At 46.1% G+C, this 27,254-nt stretch overlaps 1 protein-coding gene across 1 annotated transcript in view; it reads left to right on the top strand.

Moving 5' to 3' along the window:
* Positions 1-27,254, top strand: part of SEMA5A (semaphorin 5A) — a 199,674-nt gene that overhangs the window by 81,460 nt on the left and 90,960 nt on the right. Inside the window, exons 4-7 of the mRNA XM_040977393.1 lie at positions 2,152-2,214; positions 9,619-9,717; positions 11,152-11,365; positions 23,847-24,132. Of these exons, the coding sequence (XP_040833327.1) occupies positions 2,152-2,214; positions 9,619-9,717; positions 11,152-11,365; positions 23,847-24,132 (662 nt within the window). The remainder of the gene's footprint in view (positions 1-2,151; positions 2,215-9,618; positions 9,718-11,151; positions 11,366-23,846; positions 24,133-27,254) is intronic.

The following is a 27,254-nucleotide window of genomic DNA, read 5'->3' as shown; positions in this document are numbered from 1 at the left end:
AGAAGATCTAAGTGAAGAAAGTCCCGCTGATACCTGTGTTTGTCTCCACTGGGGCCTTTTTTTCGCCCCTGTAGCAGCCACATGAATCAGTGGGTGCATTCCAGTTCACCGAGTACACAGATACACTTTGGCACTAATCCGGAGTAATGTGGACAAGTGATTCCTGTTCTAACTCAGTGAGATCATGTTGTGTGTTTACCGCCACTGTCTTTTTCAGCTGCTACTATTTCCATTCTTAAGCCAACATTTCTCATGTCTTCTGTTCAGATAGAAAGTGAATCACTGAGGGTCTCTAATCCTTGTTTTGAATACCGTTGTCTTGCTGGGGACACTGTAATAAAGATGCCTCACAGAAGTGGCTTTCTATTTTTCATAACTGTCTACTGAAAATTCCTTCAGAAAAATTTTTTTTGTTGTTGGTGTAATAAACTTGTATGAGCAGGTGCTATATCTTGGTGTCTTGGATAAAATGTTTCCATTTTTGAAAATTCTCACTTTTTTTGCAATTACTTTTTTTTTAATCCTTAATCTGTTTTGAAAAAGCAAAGGCTGCTTGAGAATTAGGTGGGTCCATGAAGCCGTTTGTTTGTGCTTTCATTAGCAGGATCTGAATAGTTTCAGTGATTTTGAATAAATATTCCTTTCTCCTCGACCCTTAGCCAATGCCTCACTTCCTGTTTACTAAAGAGAACATCTCTGTTTAACTTCTAACAAAATCTCTGCATCCAGTAAGAGCCTCAGTGAATGAGTCTCTCACTGTGTGGTTTTCTATGCATTCTAGAACATTAGTTTTCTCTGTGATATATAACACAAAATGCCTTCTTACTGAGAGGGAACTTCAAAAAGTTCATGTGAACTTTGCGAAGATTACTCCTGTGTAACATTGAACCTGTGCTTTAAAAAAAAAAAATCAAATCTAGATTGGGTCTGCTCTGCTAAAATACTGACATTCTGAATCAACCCAGTCCTAAGTTTAAGTCAAGACAAGGAAGCAATCGTGTGAGCTTTCCTGCAAAGCTGCAAGTGCAGCTCACAGCTGAGCAGCAGTGAGCTTGTTTTTACTGACTTCTGTGTCCTGTAGACCTGGAAAGCCATGTGGCCATAAGTTGGACCCCTGCCTCTTCTTGGGAGGATCGTTGTTTTGTGTGTTTGTCATGCGGGATGGAAATGCAGTTTATTTATCTGCTCCCAATGCCAAGTCACCATGACTTAATTGTTGGCAACAGTGAACACAAAGATATTGCTGAATGAATTTAATGAATTTTCTTGTCAGTTGTTGACATTGTCTCCACAAGAGAAAGTGATGATAGTGTTGCTTTTGCTCCAAAAGACCCTGAAGGAGCCGTCTCTAGAGTAGTTTTCTTTAAAACTCGCACTTGGCCAATAAGCTACGTTTCACAGGATTCTGTGTCTTAGGGTTCAATCTCTCCTACAGTGTTCATCAGAGGATAGCAGATCCTAGATAACGGTGTTAGCCTGGTGTTCTTTGTTTTTTTTTTTAAAGATTTGTTTTTATTTTTTTTTTTTACTGGAAAGGAGGATATACAGAGAGGAGAGACAGAGAGGAAGATCTTCTGTCCGATGATTCACTCCCCAAGTGAGCGCAACGGCCAATGCTATGCCGATCCGAAGCCAGGAGCCTCTTCCGGGTCTCCCACGCGGGTGCAGGTTCCCAAAGCTTTGGGCCGTCCTTGACTGCTTTCCCAGGCCACAGGCAGGGAGCTGGAAGGGAAGCGGGGCTGCCGGGATAGAACCGGCGCCCATATAGGATCCTGGGCGTGCAAGGTGAGGATCTTAACCATTGTGCCACCGCGCCGAGCCCAGCCTGGTGTTCTTTTTATTAAGCTTAGCAGAATTAGAGAAGAAAAAGTTCTCGTCATACCTGAGGCCACTTTGTCTGAAGCCCCTGCAGGTGTACCTGGGGCTTTGTGCTTGCACCAGTCATCGCAGTCACTCCAAGTGGCTCCGTGTTAAAGCTGAATGCCAGTGCCAGCCCCATCTTAGATGTCCATGTGTAAACTCTGTATTGCTGGACAAACGTCCATGGCAGGATGCTCCCTCTGGGCTCTCCTGGTCAGCAGTGCCTTATTGCTCTGTCCTTGTGGATTCAGTCAAAGCCATAATGCTTTGCTGTTTTGATGTTTCCTGCAGGCTGTCGAGTGGGGATGCGATGAAGCTACCAAGAAGGCCTGTTACAGCAAGGGCAAATCCGAGGTAAGGGGGATCCATTCAGCCCTAAGTTATCAACCTACCTTGAAGAACCTCAGAATGTTTGGGGGTGAAGGGTATCAAGTGGAAAACGCAAGATTCAAATCGTACATAAATGATTCCTACAGTTTTAGCATTACATTAAAATGAACTGTGGCAATCAGTCATTCCCAAAATAGTTTTAGAACATAGGACAATCAGGTCTAATTTACACTCTCAGTCATTAGACAAAGATGTGAAATTAATCGAGTATGGTATCACTTGGAAAAAGCATGCACTGGAATTTAAAAATCGTTTTTATAATAACCCTCTTCCAGGCTTTATGGTTAGCTTTAGAATGTAACTACATACTAAATAAAATATCAAATCAAAAGTCGTTTGAGATTCACTCTTTCTTCATTTGTCCCAGCAGGTATTCTATCATAAGCTCTTTTTCTTTGTCCAAGTCTACAGGCACGTGTTCCTATGGTACAGCGGTGTTTCTCAGGTTGGAGTGCATTCCTGGAGCAGCTATGCCCATTGCAGGGCTGCCTGCATGCTGTCAGCTGGCTCGGCAGTGCATGGTGGTTTTGCCTTTGGAGGAGTAATGTGTATCTTTTAGACAGTTATGCTTGATTGTCATAGGACGTTCTGTGGCTCACCGTGTCTTCCTCTGATCTTCCTGTTTCCTTGGTGTGTGGCCATTCCCAGTGGTGACACAGTCTTTGAGTGACAGGAGAAAGCAGGTGCACACAGAATAGCTGGAAAGCTTGTTTGTGGAGCTGGAGGTGGCACTGGCGCAGGCTCTTCTCCCTGAGTTAGGAGGAGTGTGCCACATGCCTGGTCCCTCCTGACTTTAGGCTGCCTCCTTGCCTCTTAGCCACACAGTTCTAAGAGGCAGAGACACCAAGAAGAGCCAGCCCAGTACTGACTGGAGAACTTGGACAAATGAGGAGAAAAATGACTGCAGGGCACTGAAGAAAATGAAGGTTTTTACCAGAAGATATTTAACACACACACAAAAAAAAAAAAACGCCTCTGAGGGACGTTATTAAAGACTCACTAGATTTAGAAATATCGCCAGGTTGCAGAGAGTCAGGACCTGGTGACCTAAGTAATGTACTGTCAGCCTTCCCCTGACCTCCCACAAATAACTAAATAATAGCAACTGGGAAAGCTTATCAATGACCTGTGCAACAAGCTTAGTACATTTGTCTAAATTGTGGATCGAAAGCTGCTTTCTGATTTCTTTGTCCTGCCTACGGGGTCTCCGGTGGATGTGTCATTGCAGTCCTGAAGCTTACTCTCCCTTGCTGTGGTGTGGGGAGTAGCACTGTCTTCTCTGACACCTTTTCAGTGAGTGAATTGTGTGAGTCGGAAAGGAAAGCTCTTTTCTTTCTTCCAGCTGGCAGGAGTGCCCTGGCCTCTGCCCCAGTTTGCAGCTGCTGTGTGGTTCCGGGCCTTGAGGTGTCCTGCCTTCCCAGGATCTGGGCACTGACCTTGTGGCCTTCATGCTCTTCTCCCCCTTCCTTTTGCTTGGCCTCTTGCCTCTCCCCTTCTTCCTTCCTTTCTCTTCGGCATCCCCTGGGAACACTGTGATATTTGGGGATACCCAGCTATCAAGCTTGTTGGTACCAGTCACAAACCCAATGTCTGTCTTCAGGAAGATTTAATTGAAAGCCTGGAGTGTGAGTGGTTCAGCTTCCTGCTGTGTCCTGGACTCGCATGTCTTCCTGGGCCCCATGTGAGCCTTTCTCACCTGCCTGGTCCACGCCCCTCATTCTTCATGTGTGTCTCCCACTATTGGATCGCATCCAGGATCAGTCCAGTGAGATGCCAGGAGGAATTTACCTGTGCCCTGTCACACTGGATTTTACCCACCCCACTATGCAAGGGGAGCCCGACCAAGTGACTGCTGGTTGATTCCGCTGCCATCAGTCGGTGAAGGCCACACGGGGATCTAAGCACACACTGCTGAGCACAAAACGCATCCCTCAGCACGCCCCCTCCCCCTCCTCAGCACCGCTGCTGCAGGTCATGCCATTCTCTGATGGCAGTGCTGTCATGTGCACAGTAGGGCATCAGCAGCTTCCTGGGTCTCTGCCAGCACCTGCAGAACAAACAAAACTCCAGACTGAGGGTTGCAGACAGTGCCCGGCATGGCTCTCGTTAGGAGTCTTTATTTTAACTTCCTGAAATGGTAGATTTTTTTGGCAAATTTATGTTCTTCTTTTTAAATACTAATACATTTGAGAGGCAGAGGTACATCCTGATACCAGGATAAAAACAGAGAGAAGCAAACACTGCAAATAGAATCATCCTTTACCATTCACGTGCTTAGCCGTTCACGCATTGTGAATAATGGCCAGTCTTGGTAATTATCAATTGACCCAAATGGTGAGGGCTGAATGTTTTAGGATTAACAAGATAGATGAAGATGAATTTCAAGCTGAGAAAAATAAATTGCATGTTTTAAGCCACCTTAAGGGTGTTGCCAAGTTCACACGGTGTTTTAGATAGCCTCTGTCACTGAAACAGAATTGGTTTATGTGGCAGAACTGTGTGAGGAGCAAACTCCTGGGGAAAGAGGTGCCATGGCTTCACCCTGGGTGCTGATCTGGGTGGGTGCTGAGTCCTGGTCCGTGGGCCTCTTGTGGAGGACTGTCCTCTTTGTCAAGTGATGGCTTTGTCTCTCTTGCTTTCTTAAAGTGGCGATTGGCACACTGTTAAGTGAGGAGGTCTTGGACGGGACAGAGACGGGGAGCCACAGTGAGCAGAGCCTGCCGGAAGGCTGGCTGCAGAAGGCCAGACTTAAACCATCCAAATTTCCTTGGCCCACAGTAGGTTTGACTGGAATGTTATCTCGCTTTGGAGGAGTAGAATTCATACTTTGCTAAGGGGAATTCAAATTATTCTTCTGTTTTATAATGTTTGGGCTATTGTGAGAACCTAGAATTACAAAATATTGCTTTCTGCATGCATTCAAAAGAATAATACAAAATGTGACATATCAAGAATGAGAAGAATGACAGGCGTTCCCACTGAACTTATTGTCCTGCCATCCCAAGCAAAGTGGTCAGTGCCAGCTGCTCCATATGTGGCCTCTTCCTGCCTAGCAGAGGCGCAAGTGCAGGCATGGACCTTGGTAGCAAGGCTTGCAGTGGCAATGCTGCCTACACCCACTTATTCAACTGGTCATGGAACACCAGGGAATAAGGATGTCAGGGTTTTCCATTTTGCCCCTGGTAATGCTGTGACAGACAAGATCATTTCCTGGGTAAACATGTGAAGTTACAGGAAAAGTTACCCATCTTTTTCTAGTGGACCAGACCTGCCAGTTCTTGGCAAAGCTGAGTGCCAATTTTGCATTTTGTGTATGGAGCTATTTCACATGGAAAGGAGGCTGGGACTCTGCTTCCAGAGATATAAGCATTCAGTGTAAAAGGGACAGAATGCTGTTTTTGTGCATTTTGTTATAGTGGAATCTGTTACATTGAGTTCTTTTTGAAAAGGCATTGTAGAAATAGGACTTTGGAGCTATTGCAATGTGCTGTATACAAACATTATTTTAGACATAAAGAGTCAGTTCTCTTATTGTCGAACAAGAGCTCCTTGTCTGTGCGGGTTGTTATGGCTGAGCTGGAGCCCCTCCCCGTGACACAGAGGAGTTTCACCCAGGTCATGCAGCTGGCTCTTAGAGGCGTGAAAAAGCTGCCTGATGCTGGTGCTACAGTTGGAAGCTGTCACAAAGTCCTTGTTCATGGTCTTCCTGACACCACGTTCCTAGGATTATTTTGCTAGCTGGTGGGAGAGTTTGTACTCCAGGGCTCTGTGGATCATTCCTGCTGTATCCTCTGATCCTCTTTCCCAAACTTGTCTAGCTGTGCTAGGAAAGAAGTAAACTGCTGCTAACTGAGATAAGACACTACATCACCCTGCCTAGGAACCTGGGGTTTTCTCTGGAAGAACCTGGTACTTGGACGCTTACATGATAATGCACATGTGTGGCACGGTCCAGCCCTGCCTGTGTTCTGTGAAATCATTGTGAAAATTGATGATCCATTCAGTCAGATACTAACAACCATGCAATTTGCATGCCAAATTTTGTTTTTGATTGAAATGCCCATGTAAGTTTCCCATGGAATCAGCCCAGTTGAAAATCTGAAGTCATAGTATGCTGCTAGAGAGTGTATTTTAATGTGTTCCTTCTCTATACTTATGTGTTACATAGCGTGAACTGCTTACTTGTATACCTGTACATGTATCTACCCCTTTGTGTTTATGACAAGTTGGCTGTTCATGCCGGTGTATTCTACATCAGGAAGGACTCAAGCAGCCACCGATCATGGGCTGTAGTCAGACATCTGTACTGACCATGTACACATGTTCTCTCTTGTCATCGTTTCTCCAACAACTCTGTGTGAATGCTAACACAGTGTTTACATAGCATCAGGCATTCGTAAATTATCTAGAGATGACCTAAAGTGTACAGGATATGTGTAGGTTCTATACAAACATTATGCCGTTTCATAGAAGGGACTTGTGCATTTATGAGTTTTGGTATCCTTTGGGGCTCCTGGAGGCAGTTTCCACATGAATAATGAGGAGCAACTGTATACTGCATCTGTAATTTGTGTGTGCACATGCATATATAGTATATGTAAATGTGTGTACATATTCTATACACATGTGCATCTAATAGAATTCCATGGCTTTTTAAGAGACATCTGGTGATCAACAGCGACTCAACGATGGATTTTTAGCACATTTAGGTCATTTCATCGTTGAGTTGCTGTTGCAGAATTGTGGGGAGATGAGTATCAGAACAAGTAGAGAAGCTACCTGATAGTAGGGGCCTAACAACAATGCCCTGTGGCATGGAGATGCAGAATTCATCAAACCCTCATGACCAAGGAAGGCACAGGCATGGTTAGGATGAGAAAGGGAAAACCATAGGCATTCTGTGGGGCAGTTAAGATGGTGAGATTTTAATCTTTTATAATGTGCAGTTAATTATTAAATAATGTAGTAATATCAAAGACATATACAGAGTAGTATAAAAACACAGCATTCCGTCATTTAGGAAGCAAGAGGCTGTGCTTCTCTCTGATCAGGAATGGGCAGCTGCACGTTGGCCTCTGGAGGCACAGCACTCATTTGCTTGAGGTATGTGTCCAGCTTCTGTCTGAGTTGCCGGTTGACTGTGACCACTGTCCCTTTAGGGAATCTTTTTGATGGTCCAGTGGGCCTGATTGCTTTCTGCTCTGGGCCTGGAGTTCTGCCAGACACAGAGACCTCCTAAAAACATTCATCACCACGTATCACCTATGGGAAAAGCTAAGGACGTCGTGAGCCAGGGGATTAGAACTTTCAGGCCAGCTGTGCCAGCCCCTCAGTCCAGGGAGTTAATATAAGTGCTAATAAAAGGAGGGGCAAAGACTCTAAGCTGAGGGAGGGAGGCTGGGATGGCTGCAGCAGCTGCACTCCAGGCAGATTCCTGAGCCAGTCACTGGTTCGGTGCTTATGTGGCCTCATTATTGTTTATTTTTAAGTTATACCCTCTTTTTTTCCCCAAAACTACTGGTGTCTGTCACCCCACCTCGCTCATCGTCACTGTCACAGCAGTCCAGCGTGCTGGGGGCCTGTGTGAAGCCGGTGAGGAGCTTGCAGAGGTGTCAGCAGTGGCTTGTTGTTCACTGGGGGATCAGGACAAATGGCCCTTTGGACGCCCTATTACCTGCTCCACCATCTCCTGCAGGTGCCTGCATCTCTCTGCCAGATCTGGCGAGCTCAGCCATGACATGTCCTTTCAGAGTATCGTCCTGCAGTAATCCCTTCCTGTGCGCTGACTCCCTCTGTTGTATCTTGCATTGTGGCAGGATTTTGCTTCAAGTTTTAGTTATCTTTTGTGGTTTTTCAGAGACATTGGCAGCAGCTGGAGAGAAGGGCAAGGACCCCTCCCTCCCCTTACCCAGGCCCCAGCATTTGTAACGGCCAATCCCATGCTTCTCTGTAGTGCCCTCACCATGCTGGCATGCACACTCAGCATGATGTTCTGGAAGGTTCTCCTGTGTACAGCTCCTCAGACCCACTGAGCTTCCCTGTGTTCATCCCTACTTTGATTGCAGCCTACTCTGATCCTGACTTTGGGAACTGCTGTTCCTCCCTCTGCCCTCAGGGTCTGGGTTTTGTGGCCACCCCTCCTCTGCAGTCTGCACCTGGGCCAGGGGAGACTCCTCGTCTTTGAAGTCCTTTGTTCTGTTCTTTGCACTTAGAACCACCTGCCCTTTTCCTAGTTACATAGACACAAGGGAACCTGAGAAAGTCAACCTCTCTGTGTGCCGCCCCCCAAGTGCCTTGCCCGTTTCCCAATTCCCTGTCTGCTGTTTACAATCCTTCCTTAAGTCTTTGCATGCTTCGCTTAAATTTTTCTGGCTTTATTTTTCAGCGTAGCAGCCAGTGTGATGCTGCTGTTATTGTCAGTATTGGGGTTGGGAAGGCTAGCTACGCTTGATGTGGCTGTTTGTATTGAGGAAGGGAATTCAGACATCTTGGCAGTTTTCATGGTCACAGCCAGGTCGTGTAGATGCCTGGGGTATGGAGAACGCAGCCTTTTCCCCAAGGGTAGGCCTTCCTGTGTTTGAAGCAGGGACTGTTGTGGGATTGCATTCTGGTTGTCCTGACTTGGGGCTCCCTGTGGTCCCAGTCATGGAGCACTTTGCAGCTTCGTTCACAGAGACCTGGCTGCTCAGGCAGCACAATGTGCGGATTTCTGGGTAGACATCTGAGGTGTGTGTGTGTGTTAAATGGTCATGATACTCTTCATAACCCTTGCCCATTTACCACTGGTCCTTGATTTCTTGGCTTCTTTTTTGAACTCTCTATTTTGTGTAACAGTGTGCTTTTGATTACAACATAAATTGAAAATGTTGTTTCAAGGAATTCATTCTGAGAAAAAAAGAAGTTGAAAAAAATTAACTGTGTACAGTGCGGTGGCCTAGCAGCTAAAGTCCTCGCCTTGTACACGTTAGGATCCCATGTGGGCACCAGATCTAATCCCAGTGGCTCCACTTCCCATCCAGCTCCCTACTTGTGGCCTAGGAAAGCAGGCAGGGATGGCCCAAAGCCTTGGAACCTTACACCTGTGTGGGAGACCAGGAGGAGGGTCCCAGTTCTTGGCTGAAGATCAGCATAGCTCCAGTAGATGCGGTCACTTGGGGAGTGAATCATCGGATGGAAGATCTTCCTCTTTGTCTCTCCTCCTCTCTGTATATCTGACTTTTCAATAAAAATGAATAAATATTTTTTAAAAATAGCTTCCAACAGTGAAAACTGGAATCATTAGAATTTTTTGCCAAATAAATAAAACATACTCACCATTCCTCTGATCCAGGCCTTTGGTAATATTTCATACTTTTTTTTTTCCTCTAGGAGGAGTGTCAGAACTATATCCGGGTGCTTCTGGTGGGTGGTGACCGGCTGTTCACCTGTGGGACCAACGCTTTCACGCCTGTCTGCACCAGCCGCTCGGTATGCCTTCATTTGAACATTCATGGGCTTTAATGCAAGAGAAACCAAACATCGCCACAAAGCACTCATTTTAGATGTGTTTCTGTACCCCCCAGGACTTGCATGTCAACTCAAAGACAACTTCTTCACGTTAAATAAGTAGTTGGCATGTTTGCCGCAGGAATGTCTGTGACTGCAAGAATAAGCAGACTTGGAGTTTACATAATTTAATATGTTCCAAAGTGTTTAACCTGGCATTTCCTCTCCTGGTAAGCCTAAGTATTCATCAGAAACAAGTTCACTCTTCTTGTTCAGCCTTGTGGTGGAGATGGTGATGAGGATTAAAAGGGTCTACAGTCAGCATCCAGAGAAGCAGAGTGTTATCTGCTGATTGGATGAGGAGCATGCCAAGGGATCAACACATATCATTGGAACCCTGGGCACTCATGCTCAGGCCCCACCTTTCCTGCCGCAATCAACAAAGGCATTGTCAGGGTGCATACCCTGTGAAGGGGCATTGGGGGTCATCGGGTACATGTGGAATCCGCCTAAATCTTCCCTAGCAAAATATAATGAGGATTTAGTGTTAACTTCCTGGCTGTGGAAGTTCTCAGCAAATTTTAATTTATCATTTTTTACCCAGTCTTCCCTGATTTTGAATTAATGCCCAATTTCTCGAGATCCCGAGGGAAGAAAGACTTTGGGGACAGTGCCCAGAGTTCACCTCCTCTGTCCCAGGCCCTGCTCTGGACTTGAGACCAGTGCAGCCATGTGTGCCCTGTGAGCCCTGGAGGCTGGGGCTCCCCGGGCCTGGGACACTTCCCTTGGTACACATCCAGCAGCACAGCCAGCCTTGTGTCTGCACTCCTGCCCTTTGTACTCTTCCTTCCCAAGAGTCAAGAAGAGACAGAGACACAGAGGGGCATGCAGAGAGCTCCCATTTGCTGGTTTACTCCCTAAACACCTGCAGTGCTAGTGCTTGCGCAGGCCAAAGCCCTACGCTGCAACCACACCTGAGCCAGGTGCCAGGAACTGGACAGCTGGAGTCACCGGTGCTGCCTCCCAGAGTCTGCTGGGAACAGGAGCCAGGAGCTGCAGCTCCGAACTGGGTGTCTCATTCGGCACTGTGGTTTCTTTCTACAATGAAGTCAATGTTATTTCTGTGTGAAAGTGGAATGACATGCAGCAGTTGTGTTAAGTCACGGCCTTGTGTATAATAATGTTACCGTTCTCCAGGTACTCGTTGCTGTCAGATTCCCTAACTCGAAAAGGGATGGGCGGTGACTGGATTCTCTCCCTGTGTGCGCAGGAGGCTAGACTCGGCAACAGCGTCGGCTCCGCTCATGAGCCTCCACCCAGCGCCTGGTGCTGAGCTGGCCGGCCCCAGACATCCTTCAGCACCAGTTGAAGGGGTTTCACCAGGATAATTGGTGCCTCCTTCCTCTTCCCTCACAGTTGACGAACCTGACGGAAATCTACGACCAGATCAGCGGCATGGCCCGCTGTCCGTATAGCCCCCAGCACAACTCCACAGCTCTGCTCACGGCCAATGGGGAGCTGTACGCTGCCACAGCCATGGACTTCCCTGGCCGTGACCCTGCCATCTACCGGAGCCTAGGCGCCCTGCCACCTCTGCGGACTGCACAGTACAACTCCAAGTGGCTCAATGGTAAGGACCCTGTCGCCTGCTGGGCTGCCTCATTTGGGCGTGATGCCCTGGTGCATGGCACCCTGTCCCACTCTCCACAGAAACACACACTCCTCATTTTCTAAGGAAGTTTAACGTGTGAGCTGCTGAGTGCTGGTGATGGAAGGGAGGCCTATGGCTCTGCCAACACAGGAAGTGGTCTTCCCAGAACCGTCAACCATGGTAATGGGGTGAATACAAAGACAACCCTCATTCACAGTGCAGGTCTCTTTCCCCATAGGTTTCTGATGGAGTCGTAGATGTGTGTAAACATCAGTGTGTTCTTTGCTGGCTTTCTTATTGTGTAGCTGCACTTGGAAATTTTGTGAAATATTCAGGCTTTGTGGAAAAGAATCTGGTAATGGGTAACTCTAAATAACTTGATGGTATACACACACACACACACACACACACACACACACTAGGGCAACAGCCAGCAGTTAAGTGTCTTAACTGAGAAACTAAGAAAGCTTGCAGCCCACATCAGGGTCTGTGTGATTCCTAGCTGCAGCTCCTGAGTCCAGCATTCTGCAGACAGATCCTGGAAGGCAGGATCCCAAGAGGGAGTGAGAGGAAGAGATTCACTGATTTCCTGTCCCCCTGGTTCATTCCCCAGTGTGGCTGCAAAGGCCAAGTTCAGGCCAGACTTAAGCCAAGAGCAGGAACTTCATGCAGGGCTCCCACGTGGGCACAGGCTCCCAGGTCCTTGGCCCGTCTTTTGTTTTACCAGGTGCTTTAGCAGGGAGTGGGGTTGGAAGTGGAGCAGATAGGACATGAACCTGACTGTTGCGACAACGCTGATGTTGCCTTTTCCTGCTACAGCACAATGTCAGCCCCAGTGCTTCTTTCTTTTATCAACCAAAACTTGACCACGAAACGGTGAGAAGGTGGTGCCAAGTTTCATTTGGGTTGACTGTGTACCAGTGTCAGCAGACATCTAGCCTTCTTTTTGTGTGTACGTGTTTCAGTAGGACTGTACCCGTTTGCACACATCCACTCTTGCACAGTCACGGAGTTAACGCAGATATGCCAAATGTGATCCATGGCCTTAAGTAGCTATTTCAGAGTTTGCAGATGATAAAAATGTGAGATGCATGTTATGTAGTGTATTCTTTTGGTATTTCAAGTTGTGTGAAGATTCACTGGGCCTTTGCCCGTTGTAAGCCAGTTCTGTGGTGTTTTCTCAGCCTTACAACTACTGGATTGTATCATTCTGTAGCTGGAGGGCCACAGGAAGAGCGATGTCCTTGGCATTGTAGAATGTGTAGCAGCACCCTGATCTTTATCCACAGGATGCCAGCAGCGTCCTCCTTTTTACTTAGCTGCAACAATATGATTATTTCCAGAAGTTTTCAAATATTCCCTGGAGTGGAAATTGCCCCTAGCTGAGCACTGCTAGGTTTGGGCCCATCACTTATGCAAGCTCCTCTGTCTGTGTAAATACACAGTGCAAGTGTTTTGCAAATGATAGAGTCACCCAAGCAGCACTGTTTGCCTTTAAAGGACTCCCCTGGGCAGAGTCCTTGTGAAGTCTCCTGCTTTAGTCTCCCTGGGTCAAGTCTCCTGGAAGTGAGTGACTGTGGCTTCTGACAGGTAGTGGGAGATTTTCCACTAGCTGAAGCACTGGCTAGCTTCTTCCTCTCAGCACATCTGCTCTCTGGATGGTCCCTTTGGGGCCCCGGAGCGCTCCTCTGGGCAGCTTAAACCTGTTTCCTGTATTTATCTGTTGTGTGTGTGTGTGTGTGTTTTTTTTTTAACTAAGTAAAGGGTCTGGTAGAAAATCTAAATAGATTTTTTTCCTCTCTTCCTCCTCTCACGCAAAGTCTTTAATGTTTGTCAGAAGAAACATGAAGATAATTAGGCATGTGATTGCTTTTTCTGCAGAGTGACACCTTTAGAATGCCCTGGAAACACACTTTGCATCAGCAGGAGTTGTCAGCACTGGGTGTTTTCTTCCTTGGGGCTCTGTGACCCAGTGGCTGTTCTAGGGAGAGGTGCCCTTCACCTCCTGGTTGGCACCCTTAGCACTTGACACTTGGTTGTCAAACTGATGTGTTTTTTTCACTGATGTATCCCCCTTGTTCACGATACTGTTGGATATATAGACAACACTCAATTAATATTGTTTGCATCCATGAATAAGTTTGCTACAGTCTGACTATGTCCCCCCTAGATTCATAGATGAGAACCAAACCCATTGTGATGGTGTTGGCTGCTGTGGTCTTTGCAAGGTGGCTAGGTCACAGTGGCACCTCATGAATGGGATCACAGGCCTTATCCCTTCCACCTTGCAAGGACACAGTGTGAAGGTACCATCTGTGAACCAGACAGCAGCCCTTGCCAGACACCGCATCTGCTGGCACTGTGACCGTGAGCCTGTCAGGATTAAAACTAAGAAATGAGAGTTTATCGAAGATCTGATGCTAACTCCATGGTATACTGTTATAGCAGCCTGAGCATACAGGAAAGCCTCCCACCCTGCCTTTTATGTGGGAGCCACATTGGTGGGCCAAACACTGTGCTCAGAACCTTGGGCTCTGAGAATCTGTGGAGACTCTGTCAATATTTGTTGAATACATAAAAGATAAGCCAAGCTCATGAACAGCAGAGACATGAAAAATATTGTTCAACAAGGGAATACGTCCTGTTAGTTGTAAGCTAGGGCCAAAGATCAAACGAGTAACAACACTTCTTGGCCTGCCAGATCTGTGTTTGATTGCTACTGGCATAGGTTGAAACATCTGTTAAACAAAACTTTTGAGTTGAGCCCCCACCACATTTGGACACCATTGCCAGCTGCACCAGTTGTCACAAGCACTGTGATTGATTGCGAGTGTCTGGAACATTCAGTTGAGTGTTTGATAATGAATAGATGTCTCAAAATCAGATTTCACCCTTGTTGCAAAAATTGCTCTGAAAGCAGATTTATGTATTTAGAGAAAGACTTTAACAGCTTTGATGCATTAAAATATTAATCGTTAATAACCCTTATTAAATGATTACTGTAAGGCGGGATAATAAATATTTAATGGTCAAAGCTTAAAATAGAGAAGCTGTAAAAACTTTCCTTCAAGAGCTTGGCAGTCAAGTAGGGAAACAATAAACCCACAAAAGAGAACTGAAAATGTATTTTGAAGTTGATATTGTGAGTGTGGAGGGAACTGTGTGCGTGTGCATGGAGAAGAACTTTAGTGAAAATTTAGAAAAGCAGACTGCCTGAGAGGGCCCAGGAGCTCGGAACGCACATAATCACATTAGCACGCAGATTGCGGTGTGATTCCCCCTCTGAAGGAAATCTATGTCCTGCTGGCCTTTGCCAGCCATTTCCAGGCTCCCTCCTTTGTGGGAGATTCTAGCAGTGATGCCCTGTGGGAGCAAGTACACTCAAGGTCCACGGGCATCGTCTTTGCGCCTCATACATCTACATCTAAGTGTATATATATTTAATGATTATTCTGTTTCTACTGAGGAAGACACTTCTGCCAACAAACTTTGATTCTAGTTGGCGATGTATTGCTGGTCTTATGGACCCTAAAAGGTCTTAAGAGTGCGACAGTCATCCCTCTAGTGACTAAAGTTAATTTACTTGGAAGTAGAAAATCTTTCTCTTTGTAACTCAAGGAGAAATTGTTTCTGTTGGTAGACATGAAACTGTTCCCAGGAGCAGGTGCTAGTTTTCAGCAGCCTGAGCAGAGCTGGCTGGGGGGACTTGGGTGGCCTCTCCTGGGGACAGGAGCTTGTTGGACAGAGTCCACTGAGCCTAGGGGACCTAGGGAGGAGTCATCCTCACTAGAGACTGCCTGACTGCTGGCAGTGTTCTGGAAACTCCTACATGGAAGCAGAGACCTGGGAAAAAGCAAAGTAACACCACATAGAGGAGGCAAGCATTTGAGCTGGTGGTTTAGACTCACATGTCGGGCAAGTATTGTGGCCCGTGGATTCCCCACATGGTGACAATTGCATTCAGTATCAGAGTATTGCTTTAGGTCTTGCTTGGCTACTCTGCTTCCCATCTGGCTTCCTCCTAATGTGCCTGGGAGGGCAGCAAACACTAGTCCAATATATGTGGGAGCCCTAGATGGAGTTGCACACTCTTACTCCAGCCTGGTCCAGCAGGTGAAGGGACTCGGTATCTATGTCAGTCTGTCTTTGGAATAAATGCATGCATGAATGTTTGTTTAAAAAGATACCTGTGTCCCACACTGGGGTGCAAGACTTCAAGTGTGAGCTCCAGCTGCTGACCAGCTTCCTGCTGCTTCAGACCCTGGGAGGCCAAGCAGAGTGCTCAGATAAATAGTTCCCTTCTAGCCCTGTGTGACCTGATTGGGTTGCTGCCTTCAGTCTTGCCCAGCTCCTACCTGTGAGCCTGTGAAGGCATTTTGGGAGCAAGTCAGTGCAGGAGGACCTTCCCTGCGCGTGTCTCCCTCTGCTCCATCTCCCTCTCAATAAATAAACCCATGATGGAATTTTTTAGAAAAGACAAGTGGGAATTGGGATTTTAGGGTATTTATGTAATAAAACCAAAGTACTTATTGAAGGTAGAATGGGAAGCTCTTTAAAACCAAAATAAAAGCAATCAGGTTTTGTATAAGCAATCCCTTCGGAGCTCATCGCACTGACAGCCTGTGCTGCATGGGATGGAAATAATTTGGAAATTGTGTTGAGAACATCACCTACTTATCCTCACATGTCCAGAAGTTATTTTAAGTAAATGATGCCTGTGCCAGTCACCTGTGGGTGCTGTAGACCTCTAGTTCTTGCCCCACATGCAAAGTAGAGTCACAATATCTGTGGAAGTCATGTCACGTGGATTAAAGACTCCACGTGCACCTTAGGTGTGATCCTCCATACAGCCCGCCTGGGGAGAGTGCTTTGTCCTTGGTTTACAGATAAAAATTCTCAAAATAGTTCCTTCACGTGCAGGGGTCACACTTCTTACCTGCTTGAGCTAGGATTTGAAAATAGATGCAACCCTAAGGCTTGCTTTCTCTGTCCATATACTCACACCATTGCTGGCCTCCAACTATCTCCTTTTGTCTATGTATTTTCAAGTATTCATGGGAGAGGCTTATGTACTCTGTTGTAGTTTGGGGGAGGAAATTTGATCAAAACTGAGAAGTATATTATACTATTTTCTTTCAAGTCTTACATGTTTTTATTTTATCATTTAAAAACATTATATTGATCTTAAAACATTTCTTAAATATCTGGTTTCAAGTCAATATTCCAATTATAAACCTCCCAAGCACTGATTGATAATTCTGCAAATTATTAATCTATAATAAGTCAATCTATACATTTAACCCATCAGCAAAAAAATGAATGTGGGAAGTAGAAATTTTCGAAAATATATATAAACAATCATGAACTTATTCATAACAAATTGGGCCTAGGGATGCTTGATTTGGTAGATTCCTTGCAGGAGTATGGGAAGGCTGAACGTGCGGTGCAGTGACAGAGCTGGCTAGAATCTAAGTCGTCCTCACTTGGCCCAGAGCATTTGGATAAGCATCTGATCAGTGAAGCACCTATAGATAGAGGATTGTAGGTGGGAGTTTGGGGCCATTAGGACACATGAACTCAAGAAGTGCTACTTGTCATTGAGGGACAAGATAGCATGTAGCTATACTATATGCTTGTCTTGAGTCAGGAAATCCAGATAAATGATACATTTTTAGCATGTTATAGTTCTTTGGAGGAAGGAAAGCTAAGCACTTGCTAGAACTCCATTTCTCATGCTACAGCAAATGTTCTAACGATGGTGTTTCACAGATGGCTCGGTGAGGGACATACCAGGGCATGCCAGGGCAGACCAGGGCATACCAGGGCATGCCAGGCTTAAGTTGCTGTGTGTGTGATCATGAGCATCGAGCACAATTCCTTCCTGCTCTCATCCTCCAGTATATCGCCGTGCACAGAACTTGGGTCATTCAAATCCAGTCTCTTAACTGTGGGTCAAGGGCCTGCCCTGGCTTGTGGCTGGCTGCCCTCTGCCCTAACACTGGCTTTAGACAAGTCCTGGCTCCCGCTTTTGCTCTTCTCTCAGGCTTTTCCCCTCCCCTGGGGACATACCCGTCCCCTGTTCTGGCTAGCTGGCATGTGAACCCCTACATTCTGATTCTTGGGTCCACCTCCTGTCCCTGTCCAGTGACTCCCTCTCGTGTCCCTCTAGCCATCTGTTGGCCATGTCTCATTTCTGTCCTGTAGGTAATGAGCTATGTGCTTCAGTTTACCAAGGAAGCACCCTGTGCTGTCGACAGTGCCATGGGAGCTTGTGTTGGCACTCCCCCTTAGTAGGGGAGTGCTTGACTGGCATTCAGAGCACAGTCTATAGCAGGGTTCTCCAGCCATGTTTGACCATGGACTTACTGGAAAGAACAGTGGGCCCTAAGTTGTTGTTCACAGTGGATAAATAATTAGCCTGATAAGTAAATGCAGATATGTTTCCTGATATTTTTATATTAAATTATACAGCAAGACAGTTGCTTTAAATAAATGATTATATACTTTTGATGACTTTGACATGCCTTGCCTTTAATTATTGCAGTAATGTGGAGTGTTGGGCATTGTTATTCCCATTATAAAACTGAAGAAGCAACATATGCAGTTAAATAACTTTATCCAGCTCATATAGCCAGTAGGTGGAAGTATTGAGCTTTTTACACACACACACACACACACACACACACACACACACACACACACACACACTCATCTATATGCATATACTTGCATGTATATGTGTATACATTCACATCTATACGCACACATACATTGCACACAGACACACCCCTCATAGCTGCATTAGGTAATACATTCACAGGTATTTGTGTCTGTCATCAGTGTATCTAGGCATTTGTTGCTAGGAATTTGGGGATTTCAGGAAAAAACTTCAGTCCACTAGTGATCGTTCTGCTACTTTTTATTGTTTAAAGTTTATTTTCTATTTATTTGACAGGCAAAGAGTGAATGAGCAAAAGCAATCTTCAATTTACTGACTCACTTCCCAAATGTCTACAACAGCTGGGTTTGGGTCAAGCTGAAGCCAGAAGTCAAGAAATTAATGCCCACGTGAGTGGCATGGCAGGGATGTAAGGGCATGTGCCACGAGCTGCCCTTCAGCAGGAAGCTGGGTTGGAAGCAGGAATCCCAAGTGGTGGCTTAACTGGCTGTGCCCACCCCAAATTTAATTTCAGTCAAAATATACGGTTTAGTTAAGCACTAGCGGAAGCTGGATTCCTGCAGAAGTAGCAGTGTTTGTTCCTGCAGCAGTGACAATGGAGAGCATGTGAACCATGCAAACAGGTCCGGGGGCTTGAGATGCCCACAATTGTGTTTCTGTAGGAGTCGAAAACCAGGCCAAGAGTGTGTCATACCTGCACGTGGTGGCCTTGAACTCATGTTCTTTCTGTGAAATATATTGCTATCTTTCAAAGATTTATGTATTTTTATTTGAAAGGCAAAACTAGAGTGAGAAGGAGAGACAGAGAATGATCTTTCACCTGCTGGTTCCCTCCCTGAATGACTGCAATGGCCTCAGCTGGACCAGTCCAGGGCCAAGAACCTGGATCTTCTTCCAGTTCTCCTGTGTGGACTTGGGCCGTGTTCTGCTGCTTTCCTGGGCCGTCAGCAAGGAGCTTGACTGGAAGTGGAGCAGCTAGGATTGAACTGGTGTTCATTTGGGATGCCAGTACTGCAGGCAGAGGAGTAATTCGCTATGCAACTGCACTGGCCGTAATACCTTGTTACTTTAAAAAAAAAAAAAAAAAAGCTGTGTTTATGTTTCTCAAATTTTGAACAGCTTGAAGTTTGGTATATGTGCGCTTGATCATTCTTTATCACCATAAGAGGTGATGTTAGATACAAATTATTCAGAGACATTCAAAATAACTTATGAGGGACAGGTGTTCTGGCATAGCAGGTGCAGCTTCCATGTTTGATGTTATCCTCCCATATGGGTGCGTGCAGGTTTTTTGGTGCATGTCACCCATACACCCATGTGGGAGACCTGGAGGAAGCTGGCCCCTTCAGCCTGTCCCAGTCATGGCTGTTATGGCCATTCGGAGTGAATAACAGACTGGAAAATCTCTGTCTCTATTTAAAAGCTAGAAATGAACCCATCACGAGGCAATAACAGGTGCTATGCATTGGGATCCTACTGTGTGCCAGTCATCATGGTTCTCACAGCCTTGCATCACAGGCCATTGGGATTACCAAAGGTCCCACAGGGCTGCAGAGCACATCTGGTGTCTGAGGGTCAGCCCTGGCTGAACCTCACTCTCATGGGTTCCCATCTCCACCTGCCTCAGGCAACTAAATCATAGGGCGAGTGGTGTTTGCTTGGGAAAAAAAGAATTTGTGATAGATTTTTTTCACCTAAAAATGTTTGTTGTGAAGCTACAAAATTGTTGCGTGCTTGCACCCACATTATCCGTCCTTTTAGTGGACACAGATGGGTCTCTGCCATGACCTGCCAGCGATTGGGTGCCCCCTCAGCTGGAACTGCCTGAGCATGGTGCGTCCCCACGCTGCTGTAGTGGGCACTGGAATGGGAGGAATGGGAGGAATGGGGAGTGGAAAGCTCTGCTCGCAGGCTCAGCAGTGAAGGCTCTGTGCACCAAGTCTTGTCAGGATGTTTATACATTTCTTCTTCTCATCATTCATATTTATGTCTACCGTGGTCTCTGCTCGGCATGCCCATCTGCGTGTTCACTATTTTAGAAGCAAAGATGTAAAGTAAAAGCTCTTCTGTTGTGGAGCATGAGTCTGCTTGTATCCTGACATGTTTTATGGAGCACACTGTAATCTATAACTCAACATGTTTTACAAACATGAGCAGAAACAGCTTCTCTGTGCATATATTTATGTCTAAGCTGGCATAGTCTCTGCCCGTTTCTATTCAGAATTAGCTAGCAGCACATCTTCTATTCATTTGTAGCTTGAGTAATAATCGTGTCGAAGGGCTTCCTCTGATCTCCCTCACACACTCCCATCTACTGTGCACAAGAAGGCAATGCCTAATTTATGACTTGTTCAGTTCACTCAGGAGTGACAGATCCGCGTTGGTGACGAATTGGATTTTAACAAAAGACAGAACTTAAATAATTGAGGGGAAACAATATGCATCTTATTATTCTGTCTGGTGAGACTCAAACGCCCCTAGCCTTCAGATTTATATCCATAAATGCAAGAGACATTTGATTGCACTTTTAACAGTGCTTCTTGCTTTGTTATTGTCTTTGAAAAGGAAGCAGGATGCTGGCAGGACTTCTAGAGGCTTCGTTTGCCAGGAATCAGAGCTACCCCGATGTGACTGCAGGTCCCACAGTCAGCATGGTCTGGGAGGTGGTGGTCGCTCCCTGTGGAAAGAGGCTGGGGTTCATGTCTTGTCATTCCTCAGCATTCTGCCTAACCTGGGGAAGCAGAATGGAAGATGGTTCCATGGAGCGAACAGTGAGTGAAGGGTAGAAGTTCTATCAGCCACTCATTGGCACTCGGACACTGTGGGGTGAGTGCCACTGGAGGCCTTGTCCGGGACTGGGCCAAGTGCCTCTTAACCATCTTCTTGGGTAGTAAGTACTTGGGATACTGGCTTCTTCATGCCACTTTTCCCCCATTCAGTCTTACCCAGCAATTTGGTTTCTAAAGCATTGTGCAGAAATCCAAATCCCAGTATTGAATACTGGTCACATAGTTGGTGGTTCTCTTATACGCCATTATTTGTCCAGGGCGGTGTAAGTGGTGGGTATATTGGCTCTGAGGTCAGACTGTCTTGTGTCGGGATTTTCTCTACCCATACTCCAACCTTTACTGTTAATTAGGTGAACTTAGTCAAGTTTCTAAAAGGCTTTGGCTGTTAGTATCACTAAATGTGAAGAAGAAACAATAACCCAACACTGCCCCTCTGGTTCTCATGAGTGTGAGGAGTGTGTAAAGTTTTTAACACTGATCTTGGCATGGTGGAGTTAGCACGCTACAGCTGTCAGCTCTTGTTCAGTACTCCATGTCCATGGGTGCTAGAGATGTTTTGAAGGGATGTCCAGGTTTTTTGTCTCTGTGGTCATAGCACAAGCAGGCAGCTGCAAGGCTCTTAGAAATGACTTGGTGGATTTTGTCTCACGTGCCCTGGACGTGTGTTTGCGGCCTCAGGTTGAAGAACTCTGTTCCATGTTTGTTTGCTCTGATTGGTGGTGGTTTTTGTCATTGTTGTTTCTTTTCCATATAATGCTCAAACTGTAGAGTTTTTGGATGAGCCTAAGTATATTCTAACCTGGTTCAACAATTTAGTCATATCTTTAGAATTAGGCGTAGGTGACTGTTTTATTTAGACACCAACTATAGCTACGTAAGGGAGGAATAAGGTTGCCTTTGCAATCAGCTCCTGCAAGTAGTTACCTTTTGGAGGTTTGTCATGAACGTGGATTCGACCGCTGTGCCCTAATATATTCTTTACATTCCAAAAACACAGCTTGCAAATGTGTAAGCTACTGCTATTGTAGTTCTCCGTTGAAGATACTAAAGCAGAAAATATGTATTTTCTCTCATATTTTCACAAGACTCAGATTTATTTGAATGCCCATTCAGGTTCAGTCAATAATGATCTATGGATGTACTTGAACAGTTCAAAGGTTGGCATTAGTTCTTGTCAAAAATCTGTATGGCTTGATGTACTTATGTGGCTTAAGAGCAATATTTGGTGAGGGCATCAAGTGTGCATTACTGAGCAATTGGCAGCAGTCAGAGCTGACTCTGTTCTGTCTATAGTCAGTGTCTGCATTCCAGGATTTGTGTTTTGTTCTCAGCATTCATGGTTTCTCTTGTAGCCAAACATTTTCAGGAGTCCTGCCAGTAACATAAATCCAATTAGATTTGGTAAAGTACAGGCCCGACAAGATAATTGTCCCTGAAAAATGTATCCTTGTGGATATAGTTGTTATCAGTAGCTTTGCATTAATTTTGAACACCAGAGGGTATTGCAATAATCACCCTAATTGAATCATAAAATTCAACCATTCTTGATTGAGCAAAACTCTCATAGAAATAAGAGTGAAAGAGCCTGGTTGGACGGATTTTGAAGCCAAGGATCTGGACGTACTTGTGCCTGAAAAGGCATCTTCTCACTTGGGAACTTGGGTCACTTCTCTCAGTGTTTTTTCAATTTATTTCAGAGACATAGAGACTAAGGCAGGCAGAGAGTTCCCATTCACCGATTCAGTCTCCCAGTACCCAGAGCAGCTGCAGAAGTGCCCGAGTCCAGTGCTGCCTTCTCCATTCTAGTCCCTGGGGGTGGCAGGAACCCATCACCTGACTCTCCAGGACTCCATTAACAGGAAGTTGGAATCATGGGCTGTGGGTTGGTGCCTGGCATATGAGGCTAGGCCTTCACCTGAAGCACCAGAATGGGTATGGGTGCTCATCCATGTCCCAGCTGCTCCACTTCCATTCCTGCTCCCTCCTAGTGGCCTGGGAAAGCAGCAGAACATGCCCCAAGTCCTTGGGTACCTGTACCCTGCAGGAGACTCGGAAAAAGCTCCTAGATTTGGAACAGCCATTTGGGGAGTGAACGGTAGCTGAAATACCTCTTTTTCTGTCTTTATCTTTATGATTCTGCATTTCAAATAAAACTAAATCTTAGAAAGAGCTAGAGCTGCATAATGGACTTATGTACTCTAATGTGAGCCATGCCTTTCAGTCAAATTCATACTCCAGGAAGATAGACTTGATATGTTGTGCATATGTCTGTTTTCTAAACTTCTAGTAAGCCTGATGGTTAAGTAGAGGCATGATTGTTGTCCCTGTTTTTAAAGTAATTCGGAGGTACTGGCTCTGACTCAGAGGCTCCCTCTAAATGGTTTGCTGGCAACCCAGAAATAAGGAAATAAGCCTGATCTTTACAGGCAGCAAGGTCACCATAGTAACGGGGTTGCTGAAGCTGATTCTGAGACTAATCTTACAGTTTCAGCTTTCACTTGTAAGCTTTCACCAACCACAAACATACTTAATACCATGATCAAAAGCACTATGAGAAATGTCAGCGTCATCCTGGGGTACACAAGCAATGTCAAAGACTTTTGTTGTCTTACACAAATAAACATGCTAACAGCCTTCTCTCCTGGATACAGTTGATTTTGAATCTCATTTCTCTCTCTCTCTTCTCTCTCCTCTCTCTCTCTCTCTCAGTTATAGACTATTTCTTGCCGTGCAGTGGACTATGCTCATTGCTACCCACTGTGGATGGTTTACTTGGGTGCAGATTGATTTCAGAACTTGTACATGACCCTGAGGTTCGTAGGATAGAGATCATTAGGCTGTCCCAGCTGCCTCCCTTTTGTCCTGGAAGAGCCCAGGGTGCTCTGAGCAAGGCCATGTCTCTTTGGATGAAGCATTCAACAGGCAAGATGGAAAAAGACTGTCCTGTGGACACTGAAATTTGTTTTTTGGTTTTTTTCCTCCTCCTTTACAGAACCCAACTTTGTATCATCCTACGACATTGGCAATTTCACCTATTTTTTCTTCCGGGAAAATGCTGTGGAGCATGACTGTGGGAAGACTGTGTTCTCCAGGGCGGCCCGGGTCTGCAAGAATGACATCGGCGGGCGTTTCCTGCTGGAGGACACCTGGACCACGTTCATGAAGGCTCGGCTCAACTGCTCCCGGCCCGGCGAAGTGCCCTTTTACTACCACGAGCTGCAGAGTACCTTCTTCCTGCCCGAGCTCGACCTCATCTACGCCATCTTCACCACCAACGTGTGCGTAGCCAGTCCCCCTGCCCGTCCCCTGTGAAGCACCTTCTGTTCGGGGCCTCTGGGGTGCTCATGTTCCTCTCAGGAAATCATTCTGCTTTACTGGGCTCAACACAGCCACAAGGGGAAAGACACCCCACATAGGTTCTATAAGAATGAAGTCTGGCAAAGAAGCATGTGTTGTGTGAAAACAGGCCATAGTAAGATAAACTAACACAAAAGTTCTCATCTGTCTTTGGGTCATAGCTGCCTCCAGTGGGTCTGTTAACACTGTTTGCTCTTGCTGTGCCAGTGTGCTCTGGGCACTGTCTGAGATGGGCACATATTTGATCTAGTTCTCAGCGTGTGAGTGTCACCTAGAAAGTCTCAGGCTTCAGGTGGCCCAGCTCTAACCTCAGCTTGGGCTCAGCTGTGAAGTGTGTATTTCCCATGGCTATTCTAGAAGATGGTTTGCATGGACACATCATTCTTCAGTGACAAACACCTCTAAAAGATTTTTGAAAATTATGTTTTTTCTTTATAGAACGATGTACTTCGAGACAGGCATTATTTGACTGTGGTCAAGTCTGTGATATTTGCTAGTCTCCCCTCTGCCCCAGTGTGATGGGAATCCCATGTTCTCACAGCTATTTCCCACCCTTAGGTGGTGTGCTGTGGTCAGATGACAAGAGTCCCCTTCCCTGCCAGGTTAGGGGACAAGTGGGGACCTCAGGCTGCTCTTCCTGCTGCACCAGAAGTGCGGAGGACTCCATGCTGTGGGCTGCAGCTCTCAGAACCTCGGAAGCTTCCTATGTGGTGACCTAACACTTCAAACTAAAGCCAAGAATGTGTGTACAAGGTCAGGGATAGGAATGTGGATGGGCTGGAGATGCTGATGAACAGGGGAGTGTGAGCACAGCCCCTGGCTTGTGCAGCAGCATCTTCATTGTGGCATTCACAGCAACTCTCCAGCCCTGGATGTGGGTCACCCTGCAATGCCTGCTCCCTATATAACTTACATTTTCATCTCTCCAGCATTGGTGCCTGTGTATTCATTTCTCAACAGTCACTACACCTACCTCTTGCTGCTCTCTTGTTTGCTTTTCCATCCTGTTCTTTCCACTGCTGACTTTTAATTTTCACATTTGCTTGATAATCACATTTACTCCATGAAGGGTTGTATTTCTGGTGCTGTGTTAGAAAATGAAGGCAGTGTGGGTTTCCTTTCTCGCTCCTCCAAGACCCTCTCCATTGCATGTCTGCCCTTCAACCCCCAAAGTTATTTTCTTTCTTTGCTATGCTTCTTTTAGGAAAATCAATTCGTGGTTTCTGAAGTTGATTTAATTCCTAAAATCTTGCTTAACGTATAGTGTAGGATACACAAGAGACACATGCAATGCTCAGTTCACCTCATTTTTACATGCAATGGGAGCTTGAATTGCTCAGCCAGTGAATCCCCTGGTTCTAAAGAAAAGAAAACAAAACAACAGAGCTATCACCACCATCACAGGCATGTGGATTTGCGAAGTTACGTCAAGTCCCCTGTCTGCTTGATTCCAGGTGAATGGCCAATTTAGATTGTTGAAGAATGCTTCACATTGTGTCAGGCAGTTTTTGTTGCAAGTGCCTGTCATGTTCCAAGCCTTCCCCACCCCCAAATTTGGGTTGTATGCTGGTGGGGGTGGACTTGCCACAGCCCTCTGAGGGCTCCCTCTCGAGTGAGTTTCCAATACATCCGGCTCAGGTCCACAGTCGGCCTCCTCTCTTCCTTTTGAGTGTCAGCCTGGATTTTGCCTTCTAAACGATGATCATATTCCTTTGGAAGACTTCCTGCAAACTGGGGAAGTGAAAAGTAAAAGGCTGGCCATTCTCTAACTCTGAATCGAAGACTGCAGAGGAGCAAGCTGAGAGCTGCAGGTTGGCAGGAGCCAGGGTTTCCAGCTCCAGGTTTCTATTCTGAAAGATTCTTTCCCTAGGACTTGATGGTTTTCCTCAAGCGCTAGGCATGAACTGAGCTGCAGAAAAGGATCAGAAAGGGCTTTTATTCTGTATGGCATAGAAAGATGGCTCAAATTTGAAGTCATATATACTATTGATTATGTAAATATAAACATAGAGCATATTTAGATGAACTTTTTAATTGATTCATTCAAGAAGCAGACAGAGGTGGAGGGAGGCAGGTGGACAAATAATGCCACCTGCTGTCCAAAGGTTTACTCATCAAAGGGCAGCATGTTCCAAGACTGGCTGAGAGAGGAACCAGTGTTCAGGAACTAGTCCGTCTGCCCTGTGACTCCACCGTCTGTCCTGTTGTGGCTTCTGCAGCCTGTGACCACCCCGAGTGGCCTTTCTGTGCTGCTGTTTTGTCACTGGGGAAGGGGAGCTCTTCTCGGGATTCAATTTCTGTGTGGGAAGTCTAGTGGGCTCAGCATGGTGGTCTCCTCGTCAGCACCCCTCCCAGAACTCCTGGCTTCCTGTGGCCCAAGGTGTATCACGGTCTCTGGGTAGACTCGACTGTGCCTCCCTGGCCATTCTTGTTCTTATTGAAGCTCACGTAACAGTGGGCTTATGGCACAGTGGGTTAGGACATGACGTGGGCTGCCTGCATTCCACATCAGGCTGTGGGGTTTCAGGCCTGACTACTCTGCCTCTGATGTAGCATCCCGCTGAAGTGCCTGTTAGGTAGCACTCAAAAGAAAGTTCATGTGCCAAAGGCTAAGTCTTGCATGCACTTGCGGTTTGAGTTCTGTAGTTTCCCATTGTGAGCGCACTAAGAGTCAAGCCAGCAGTGTAACTTACCCTGCACATCCTCCCTCCACTCACCAGTGCCAGAGAACTGTAGTAGCTCTAGCACCTCTTCCATGCCATTTGTTCAAATGAGGCAAATACATGGAAGCATTTCAGTTATGCAGTTTCTCTGGGTTCCTTGACCCACGAACACATCTAATGAGCAGTGGCTCAGAGCATTAATATGGAAAAGCAGTGTGTAAGCTTCCTGCTGCTTGTCCATGCTGCCTTCCGAGAGCCAGAGCTGAGCCTACAATGTGAGCTTATTTCCCCTGAAATGTTTTGCCGGCTGGCTGGTTAGTCCAGGGGCGCTGGCCTTTTGAAATCCTCCATTGTTCAGCCTCATCTGTGGGGCTTGAATG

The sequence above is a fragment of the Ochotona curzoniae genome, unplaced genomic scaffold (genome assembly GCF_017591425.1).
Source record: "Ochotona curzoniae isolate NIBS_2020 unplaced genomic scaffold, NIBS_Ocur_1.0 contig_2754, whole genome shotgun sequence".
Classification (NCBI taxonomy): Eukaryota; Metazoa; Chordata; class Mammalia; order Lagomorpha; family Ochotonidae; genus Ochotona; species Ochotona curzoniae.
Note: the sequence above shows the minus strand (reverse complement) of the source record. Positions and strands in the feature narration are given on the sequence as shown.